General features: G+C 41.5%; 1 protein-coding gene across 5 annotated transcripts in view; it reads right to left on the minus strand.

Annotated features, from left to right (window-relative positions):
• Positions 1-4,271: 4,271 nt before the first annotated feature.
• LOC121937750 (BCL2/adenovirus E1B 19 kDa protein-interacting protein 2-like) overlaps positions 4,272-11,082 on the minus strand; it is an 11,769-nt gene continuing 4,958 nt past the window's right edge. For 2 of the 5 annotated variants that reach the window (XM_088090828.1, XM_088090827.1), the window contains exons 5-14: positions 11,028-11,082; positions 10,656-10,718; positions 9,856-9,933; positions 9,555-9,716; positions 9,221-9,472; positions 8,380-8,482; positions 7,241-7,372; positions 6,825-6,911; positions 6,375-6,473; positions 4,272-5,306 (exon numbers count right to left, since the gene is read on the minus strand). The exon at positions 11,028-11,082 is cut by the window's right edge and continues 173 nt beyond it. In XM_088090828.1, coding sequence (XP_087946954.1) covers positions 5,282-5,306; positions 6,375-6,473; positions 6,825-6,911; positions 7,241-7,372; positions 8,380-8,482; positions 9,221-9,472; positions 9,555-9,716; positions 9,856-9,933; positions 10,656-10,718; positions 11,028-11,082 — 1,056 coding nt within the window. In that variant the 3' untranslated portion in view covers positions 4,272-5,281. The remainder of the gene's footprint in view (positions 5,307-6,374; positions 6,474-6,824; positions 6,912-7,240; positions 7,373-8,379; positions 8,483-9,220; positions 9,473-9,554; positions 9,717-9,855; positions 9,934-10,655; positions 10,719-11,027) is intronic. The other 3 variants (XM_088090831.1, XM_088090830.1, XM_088090829.1) reach the window with 3 other exon arrangements.

Below are 11,082 nucleotides of genomic sequence, written 5' to 3' on the forward strand. Positions count from 1 at the left end.
GTGTGTCCCCGAGTCATTTTTATTAAATGTTCAGTGTTAAAATTTCACAGAACGTTTTGTTTTTGTGTCGATTTTCTCCTGAAACGTTCAGAATGACTTAAAAAACGTCAACATGTGACTCTTTCAAATTTGAACCGGAAACTGACGAAAATGTTCGTCATTATTTATTCGCTCTGTTTCTGCAGCTTTTACATTTCAGAGGAAACACTTTGTGATATTTGGACTTTTTGTGAATTTACCACATTTCCAATCCATTTTTTAACCCTTTAATCCAGGCATTGTAACGGCATGATTGACTTTTTTTGTGATCAAAAATCACATTTTATAAAGACGTTTTTATACAGTTTTAGTATTTTGATTAAATCTATTAATTTCTGTTTTTATTATATTAAATTGACTTTGTCTTTTTCTGCCATACATTTGAAACAGATTTTGTAACTAGATCAATTATTATTTGTATTTATTTCTTTAATTTGTTCATTTTATGAAGTTCCTTTTATTTTTCAGATTTTTTTGACAATTTTTCCCTATATTTTACACAGATTTTTTTTTTTTTTACAAGATTCATTTTTATTTTTATCTTTGTTTATTTATTGTAACATGTTTGTTATTGAAGTTACTTTTATTTTCAGGTTTCTGTTATATTACATAGACTTTTGCACTTTTTGTGATGTATTATAACAGGAAAATGTTTTTCTCATCATAAATTGATGCATCTTGTTAACTTATTCTCCAGTATATAACGTGTATTTTCTTGCAAAGGCATTTCTCAGTGTGACTGTTGGAAATGCACACAAATATATAAATAACTGAAACTTTCTTCCATCAAACTGACGTCAGCGTGTCTGAATCCACATGTATGTTCACATGTTCAGAGCAACTGTTTCCTTCACTTCAACATGTTTTATTACAAGCAGCTGTGCAGAGACCGCAGAGCTGTAATAATGGTGTGTGTGTGTGTGTGTGTGTGTGTGTGTGTGTGTGTGTCGCCATGGAAACCCCAGTCCTGCACTGAGGAGGCGGAAACAACACAAGTAGAAAAATTAAAGATGTGGTCGCTGGTGGCTTGTTATAAACTGAGTTTGTATAGTGTGTGTGTGTGTGTGTGTATGTGTATGTGTATGCGTGTGTGTGTGTGTGTGTGTGTGTAATCTGATCATGGAAAATGAGTTCATGGAGTAGTTTGGGGTTTGGGGTAAGTTTGGTTTCAGTTTTGGTGGATTCATTGGAGTTACTGATGTAAATCAGATAAACACCTTAACGAACTGTGTGTGTGTGTGTGTGTGTGTGTGTGTGTGTGTGTGTGTGCGCGTGTGTGTGTCCTACAGTAAATGAGTCTCTAACATAGATCGTAGCCGCTCTCTGTTCTGTGTAAAAGGTAAATGTTGGATTCGTGCTGGCAGGTAGTGACAACGCCAAAAGGACGTGTGTGAAAGAGCCAACAGGACGGGTGAGACGTTTTGACGGCGTGATGCAACCGACCACGGGAGATTTAAAAAGCAGCAGTTAGGAGCTAACTGAGGGACCTTTACATGGCAACAGATCTTGCATGAAACTTTTGTTGCAGTTTGGCCTTTCGTTTACATGACAACGGCGGTTTGGAGGCCTGAAAACTCTGAAACCGGCTTCCAGAGTGTCATGTTTTGAAAACGCCACCCCTTCAGGTGCCCCGTAAACCGGCGATGTGCGGATCCTGTGACAATATCGACGTCACGGCCGCACTTTATGTTTCGTGCAAACAGCCATGTGTGAGTCAGCGGACAACAACAATCCCAGTTAACAGGGAACGTTCCCACAACATTGGCAAACCCTAACAATGTTCCTCTAAGGTTAAACGCTGACTAAGACGTAACGTTTAAATGTTGTGAGGATGTTTCGGTGATGTTGAGAGGCGACACATCAGAGAACGTTCTCTTATAAAACGTTCCCACTATGTTACGTGAGAACACAGGAAGAACGTTTTCAAAGCAACAATCAGAACATGTTATTGAGCGCTAAACCAAATCAGAAGCTGAACGATTCGGGGTGGTGACATTGAGGTCGTGCGACCACGATGTCGTTGGTACATAGTCTAACAACAGCTTTTTGCTTTTGGAGATTTAATTTAAAACACACAGACGGGGAGTTAATCTGTGAAGATTATCACGCTGAACAAAACCTCAAAGTATCGTAAAGTAATGTTCGTCACAGAGCTTATTTTTGGAGATAATCGGAAATCCCAGAAGGTTTTTGACGAGGGAACCAGTGCGACGCTAACCTCTTGTTAGCCTACAAAAATACATAATCCCTTTACTCTATAAATGCACCTGTGCTCCTTTTATTACCTGGTTACCGACAGCGTTAATACCTGGCTGTCCGTCAGTGTTTCACGCAGGAGCAACGTCAACATGTAACACAGTCCAGCTGCATTCTGATTGGACACCGAAGGTGTCTTATGGCGTCACGTTCATACACCGAAAACACTGAGAGAGCGGCGCTAGTTTGGCGTGAGAAGAGGCCGCAGACATGATGCTGCCATTTGGCTCTGTGTAAGAATGCAAAGGAGGCGTAACAAGGAGACTTTAACGGCCACCCCCCCCCCACACACACACACACTCACACGCACACAAACACACACACACACACACACACACACACACACACCATCGATCTTTGATTTGATTGATGTAAATATATTTAAACTCACTCGGCAGGTGGAGGAAGCTCCTCCCTTTCCTGGTCCTCCTCAGGTGTGGGTGAAAAGTTATCCAACATGTTTTCTGAAAATGACACGGTCTATTTTCACATTTCAATTTCCCGACTTGACTTCGGTTAGCTGCTAGCTCGCGATGACGGCAGTGAGCAGGAAATGTTAGCTGGTGAAGGCGCGGCCGCACACGCGTGACGTCAGTGACGCGACGCGGCCGCGCTTTCCCGCTGATCTGGAGTCAGTGATAACCTGACGTCTATGACCAACCAGGACTTTTAATGACTGAGGGGCGACTCTCCCCCCGAACTGGGATCAGTTTAATGTGTGCAGCTGCATCCCGCTGTCAGGGTGCGGAGGAGTTCACGCGAACACAGAGGACAGTTACAGGAGCTGATATGGTCCTTTTTCTGGTTGTTGGATGAAGGGCGAAGGTGGGGCTAAGGCTAATTCTGGCCCAATCCAGCCCCATCCCGCCGTCGACTATGGTGGTAGTCCTTATATTTGTCTTCTGGTGCCTCATCATTTGTAATGATAATATTTCACTCAGGGATTGAGATACGCGCTGCCTGTCAAGATCCATGCTGCCAGCTGCCGTGTCGGAGATTCGCGCTGCCGGAGATCCGCTGCTTGCAATGTGTTGGAGATCCTCGCTGCCATCTGCCATTTTGGAGATCCGCGCTGCCAGCCACCATGCCGAAGATCCGCGCTGCTCAGCTGTGTTTGTCTGTTTGTCTCACCGCGCTGCTGTGGGACAATCAGCTGTTTCATCCGCGACAATGCCAGTCCGTTATCAAAATCTATGGTCGGGTGTTTGAGATGAATTCAAAACCAAAGTTCTTTTTTCCCTTTAAACTGTATGTTAAATTATATATGTTTGTATACTTTATATGTAAATAACTCAAGACCTTTTGAGGCCTCATCCATTTCCTTATATATTTAACACTATATACACTTTTTTGCGTGGTAGTCAGTGGCGACGCAGACAGTTTTTTTTGGGCTCCAATCAATGTCTAAATGTCAAAGTAACACCGGCCTCTCAGCAACAGCAAGTCACACACAAGAGGAGATGATTTCACACTTTTTCACACGCAATCATGCACACACCTGCCCCTAAACCGTGCACATTTTACATCATGTGACTCATGTGACACACACACACACACACACACACACACACACACACACACACACACACACACACACACACACACACACTGTGGTCTGTGTTCCTGTTTATTGAGTTTCCTCAGTGGCTACCTCACTTCCTTCCTGTCAGCCTCCATTTCCTGAGCAGCGCACATACAGGCCCGACACACACACACACACACACACACACACACACACAGTTTCCTGTTGTTTATAAAAGACCACAGTGTTCCTCACACACACACACACACACACACACACACACACACACACAGACATAATAAAGGTGTTCACAGAGCTCCTGCAGCCCTCGTTAGGGCAGAAAAACTCGCTGAGACTCAAACTCAAATATTGTCTGTGAGTCTGAGCGGCTGCAGACTGACGTCACATCTGAAATCGGACGAGGTCTGGTCACACAGACGCTTTCAAACACGAGTAAACACCCAAACGATTTTATTCAGCACCGAAAACAAAACTGTCACCTTTAACTCATCAGTTACGACAGGAAGTGACGCGAGCCCTGAGAGTGCTGAGTCAGCAGACAAGTTTGAAAACTTGCCAGGTTTCAAAAACCGCTGCCAGGTTTTTAAAACCTTCCCCAGGTTTAAGAAAGGTTTGCCAGGTTTCAAAACCCCTAGCTGGGATTCAAAAACCTTTGACAGGTTTTAAAACCCTTGGCTGGGATTCAAAAACTCTCATCAGGTATCAAAAACCTTGTTGGGTTTTAGGAATCTTTCCTCGGTTTCAAAAACCTTCATCAGGTTTCAAGAACCTTTGCAGGGGTTTTAGGAACCTTTTCAGGTTTCAAAAACCTTTGCTTGGTTTCCCAAACCTTCTCCAGGTTTTAGGAAGCTTTGCTGGATTTGAAGAACCTTCACTGGGTTAGAAAAGCCTTTGTGGGACTTTGGAAACCTTCTCCAGGTTTTCAAAAACCTTCCCCTTGAAGAGTTAAGATTAAATTACATTTGAAACACTTTAAATGTTATTAACTTAAAAAACAAACCAAAAAAAAGCAGGAAAAAAAGTTTTCTGTAAAAAGTGGTCAAATATGAAAATGTGTCCTAAAACAAAATCAGATCATTTTTTAAATCTGAAACAAAAACAACCTGCAGAGTGAAGATCTGCACTCGTCCTCAGAGTTTGTTCAGTTTTAAAAAGCCCAGAGGGAAGATATTCGATCTTAAATCCGTCCGGCGCTGAGAATAATTCATAACCTGCTCACAGATTTTATCTCCAGCAGCCGAGACGAACGCAGCGGCTCTGATCATCGCAGCACGTCAGGTCAAACTCAAACCCTGATGTTTCGCTGAGCTACAAAGATATTTTAAAAACGAAAAAGTCTGAAATCTTTAACACTTGATGAAGACAGAAGCAGCAGCAGAGAGACGTGAAGCTCCGCCACACGTGAACCACACGTTAACCACACGTGTGCAGGTGTTTCCAGTCTCACCTGGTCAGACCGCGGTCGTACCTGCAGAGAGAGGAGACGCCGTCAGCGACTTCATTTCAGCTAAAAAATTAATTAAAAAAAAAAAAAAAAAAGGCTCCGCTTTAATGTAAAACACACTGATATCACACATTAAAAAATATTATACATTAATGTGATTTTCTGCTTTTGTTGAGTTTATTTTTTAAACATCAGTCCTAATCATTAATATCAAATATCCATTTTTTTTTTTTTTTTTTTTTAGAATTTTAACCCTTTAAATGCCAGATTTTTGTCATGATGCCACAATGTTTTTAGATGAAAAAAAATATATATGTTGAGTCTCCTCCTCCTCAGTGTGTGAGTGTAGCTGCTGACAGTCTGGGATATGTCAGTGTGTGAGTGTAGCTGCTGACAGTCTGGGATATGTCAGTGTGTGAGTGTAGCTGCTGACAGTCTGGGATATGTCAGTGATCAGCAGCTACATTGACTGTGACAGGTCACCTAGTGGAAATAGCATGTATTTCCTCCATATGCCAAATATGGTCAAAATGACCTCATCAGGTGGAAAATAGTCAAAATGACAAATTCAGAGTCAAAAGCCCAGAATGACACCCAGAAATAATACAAGTCCTGTTTTTCTGCTCTGATGGCTGTGGGATCAAAAATGTCAGTTTGAATGGGTTTCAATGGAGCATTTTTGGACCTGAACAGTCTGAATGTAACTATTTAGTTTCCACAGTGTATTTTAGACTTATTGTAGGAGCTGAGCTGCAAATTCACTGATTACACTCAAATACACAATCTGGACTACATTTAGGACACATGCATCAACACACACACAGTTATCACATAATAATTTGATCATTTTATGATTCGAATCGCTGTTTTCTGTCGCATGAAGACTGAATACGTGTTTGATTTGTACGTGTGAGCATGAGAGCACCGGACAGAGTTCAGAGAAACTTCGGGCTCTTTTTGTTATATAATATTTTTAATGAGAAGTCTCAGATCGTTTGTGTTTTATGTGTGTTTTAAATTTCTCCTCCTTTGTTGTTTAAATGGATCAACTTTTTGGGATATTTTAAGTAAACTTTAGATGTAAACACTCACTGTGCGACACAGTCTGGGATCTGCACGTGCTCCGTGGGGATGAAGTCAGAAAGATCCTGAAGACTGTCGATGAACTGCAGCTTCCTGCTGAACTTTGAGCTGAAGAGAACAAATAAAAAAACATTTATTAATTAGGAAACAATATGAATAACCAGGAGGAAAGATGAAAAACGAAATGTGAGTTTGGTTTGTTACAGTTACAGCAGCCCCGTCGGCAGAATCACTGCAGGCTGTTATTATTATTTATTAATGAAAACAGATGTGGGAATATAAAAACGTGGAAAATATATAAGCTCACAGTTATGTCAATTACTACAACTAAGTATTAAAAAAACTGAATACATTATGTTTTTATTGTTATTATTATTTTTATTACTAATATTGGAGGAGGAGCAGGAGGAGGAGGAGGAGGAGGAGGAGGAGGAGGAGGAGGAGGAGGAGGAGGCTGACCTGATGAAGGGTTTGATGATGGTGATCAGAGCTTTAATGTACCAGGTGGGATGAACCACATAGAAACCCTTCAGGTTCTTCCTCAACCTGTGCACGCACACACACACACACACACACACACACACACACACACACACACACACACACAGACACACACACACACACACACACACACACACACACACACACACACACACACACACACACACCGTACAGGTGTAAAGTAAAATGTTTAAACTTGAGTTTTACAGTAAAAACTGAGGAGAGAAAAAAGATTATTTGTGTTTTTACAGTGACGATTTGACGCCTCCTAGTGGACACAGACTGAAACAACAGCTGACAGGAGGAGGACACACGGATGGACACACAGACAGGTGGACAGACAGGTGGACAGACAGGTGGACAGACAGGTGTACCTCCTGTCGATGGTGGTGTAACACTCCCTCAGCCAGCTGATTCCCGGCAGTTTGTCTTTCTGACCTCCAGCACAAAGATACACCATCACATAGTTTTCTGCAACCATCAGATCCAGAGTCCCCACCACGTACCTGCACACACACACGCACGCACGCACGCACGCACGCACGCACGCACGCACACACACACACACACACACGCGCACAGAGCGACACAAGAAAACCACAATTATGTTACTTTTGTCCATTTTACATCTTTGTCTGTAAGTGTCTCCGGAGGACGGTGTGACGCCTCGGACGCCTGCTGAGCTGCAGATCAACCGAACACTAAACTGACGGTTTATTAGCCAGACTTTGCTGTTTCCAGGCAGGACTGTGCCCTAAACTGTGCATTTTAAACCCACACTTGTCTCGCGTCCTCCTCTTCGTGTCACTGCGCCGTGTTTGTTGTGACCTGCAGAATCAGCTCTGAGCTGGAATCTGCATCAAACGGCGACATTCATCTTTTAAACGGCGCACGCTCCCTTTAAACAAAGAAATGAATGAATGTCTGTGTCAGTTCCTCGTCCCTTCCTTCTCATCATTTCGTTTCCTCCGGAGTCCCTCTGCGCTGATTGGAGGCGATGGCGATCGGCCGCTGCAGGCTGACGGAGGACGCGAGTCCTGAAGACGAGCTGAGAGCAGCCGACGCTCTGCGATCGCGCCTCAGCGTGATGCACGTTAACGGACGCAAACTCTGCCGTCTTTGCTCTTTTGAAGCTCGTTCTGTGTTTTTTCTCTTCTGTTTGAGGGAGATTTTGTGAATTTCCCCTAAAACCTCAGTGGAGTGACTTTTAACCCCTTCGAGCCCATTTTAATATCACACACACTCAAACTGCACTTTTCAAAATCTGACTATAAAAAACTGCATACATTATTTTCTACTTCACTAATAATTTTTTTGTTTTACCATCATCTCTCCTCATCAAAAGTATCAAATATTCACAAAGTTTCAAAATTTTAACCTTTAAATGCCAGATTTTTGTCATGATGTCACTGTTTTTAGGTGAAAAAAACACAACAAATGTATTGTTTCCGTTCCACAGTCTGGCAGGAACAGACGCTGTCGGCGTGTTTTGTGCAGATCAGGTTGCTTTTACCTGAACAGGTTGTCCATCACGTACTGGTAATTCTCCAGACTATTCTGCGGCAGGTAGCACGAGGAAAACACGATGATGTCATTCATACCGTCTCCATAGTAACCTGAGAGAAAACAGAGAAGGTACAGCAGGTGTTTGAGCTCCCGTCTACATTTTCAGATATTTTTGTGACTTGTGTCTTTTTGGGTCCCATGGCATCATGTGACCGACCTGGACCGAACTGTACTGCAAATCTAACAAAAAATGGACTGGAATGACAAATGACAAACTAAAAAAATAAAACTAAGTAAAAAACTAAACTTAAAAAAATGTATGTCTCAAAATAAAAATACATGTTTATGCAGCTCTAACAATAACGAAAAAAAACAACATAAAAACTAACTAAAATAACTGAACTCAAAAAATGACTGAAAATAAAAAATAAGTATATGTATGCACCTCTAACAATAACTAAAATTAAACTAATATAAAAACCAAAATGGAAGACAAAAAACACACTAAAACGAACTAAAAACTTAACTCAAAATAACTTAAAATAAAAACCAAAATTAGAGACAAAAAAAACAATGGAACTAAATAAAAAAAAAAAACTGAAATGAAATTAACTCAAAATAAAAAATAAATCTAAAATATTTCCAATATTAAAAAAACCTTTGTGCACACAAACAATAACTGAAAATTAATTTTAAATAAAAATTAAAAAAAACTCATAAACTGTTCAGTGTGGACAAAAGAGCCAAAAAGTCGAGAAAATATCCGTTTTTCAAAGTTTTCTGCGCGTGCGGACAGAGTCTGTGATTGAACCCTCACACGTCCGTAACCAGCAGGCGAGCGTTCGTACCTCCGTGTGACAGCACGCGCAGGAACGGCTCCAGGACGCTCATGTTGACGCGGCTCTCCTGCGGAGGGACGCCGGTGGAGAAACAGCGCCACCTGGTGCCCTGCCCGTCCACCATGTCCTCCCGCTCCAGAGCTCCCAGTTCGCTGTGCTCCGCCTCCGCTCCGCAGCCGCCCCCAGACTGGAACCTGGACCTGGGGCTGAAGCCGGGCGCTCTGCGGCGCCGGGACGCCACGCCGAGGCGCCGCAGGTCGTCTGGAAAACAACCCTGTGATGTCATCAAAGGTGTTCTGGGGACGGGTCGCATAAACAGGTGGACTGACCTTTGACCTCTCACCTTCCAGGTCCAGGTCGTAGATAGGGAAGGCCAGTGATTCGCTGTCAGAGGGCGTTTCCATGGCGTCAAGGTCAAAGTCGAGTCCCGTGTCATCGTCGTCCCCGAGTGACGGGGAGAGGAACACCGAGGGGAAGTCGTCTGAGACCATCGACTCGCTGCGACCTGAAGGGTTAAAAAATGATTTATTATTATTTATCTGTTTATTAATATTATTATTATTATTATTATGAAAACAACATCAAACTCTTAAAATAATAATAATAATAATTATATATATATATATATATTTTTTTTTAATTACCTAAAGACAGACTGAGAGCCGGAGCCACCAGGACTTTCTTCTTCGTTGGTCGTGTCAAGGCCAGGCTGCCGGGAGGAGCTGCAGACAGGAAGTGAGGTCACACATTCAGTCTGACGTACGTCAACATGGTCAACATGACCAGTAATCAAACTTTTTATTTTCACTTATTTTCCACAGAATTTCTGTGATTCTGATATTTAAAACATTTTTTTTGTAAGAAAAAGAAATATTAATTTTATTTTACTGTTATATTATTATTATTTTATTTTATATTCAATTAAAATCAATTACTGAATTTACATTTTAGTTTATCCTACTATTATTTTGTAGATTTTTTTTTAAGTCTAATGAAATAATTCCTCTTTTTCAGTTTTGCTGAATTCAAATTTCTATCATTTTTTTTTTTTTATTGTTTTTGTTTTTTTTTTTTGTATACTTAATTTTTGTTTTTTGTGCATGTATTTCGTATTTTTTTCTGATTTTTAAAATTTCATCTGGATTTTTAAAAAAATTACATATATATTTTAAATAATTATTTCCTAATTTATTATTTAAGTAAGTTTTACCATTTATTATATCTGATCTTATTGTAGTTATTATTATAGCTATGATTACACTTTTTAAAAAGAGCGTAACGTAATTTCACATTTCACAGCAGATTAAACAACACAAAGTTAAAATGACAAACCATCTCCAGGCTCTCGGGTGTTTAAGGGTTAACGACCGACTTCAAACAACTAAAACTCAACAGTAAAATAAAAAGTTTGCAGAATTATTGTGGAGTGAACTTTTCTCTGTACCTGGTCGCTCTGCCGTCGGCGTCGAGGATTTCTGCTCTGAGACAAACTCGTCCTCAACCGCTGCTGAGGACAGAAAGACGGACAGAGAACCGAGAGACAGATTTACTCGCTGACTCGTAAAAAACGTATTATTGTTGTTGTTTCCCTGAGTCCATCAGAGGGCGCTGTGTGTGTGTGTGTGTGTGTGTGTGTGTGTGTGTGTGTGTGTGTGTGTGTGTGTGTGTGTGTGTGTGTGTGTGTGTGTGTGTGTGTGTTACCTGTGCGCAGGTGAGACTGCTGGAGGACAAACAGAAGACATGAAGAGGACAGACAGAGTTTCACATGAAGAAGAGATGAAGATGGACTCGTCTTCCTCACCGTCCTCGTCTTCACCTGACACACCTGCTGACTCAGCACCTGCTGCTGCCACGGCAACGCAGCTTCCTCT

This window comes from Plectropomus leopardus, chromosome 17 (genome assembly GCF_026936395.1).
Source record: "Plectropomus leopardus strain MGB_pleo_1.0 chromosome 17, ASM2693639v1, whole genome shotgun sequence".
Lineage (NCBI taxonomy): Eukaryota > Metazoa > Chordata > Actinopteri > Perciformes > Serranidae > Plectropomus > Plectropomus leopardus.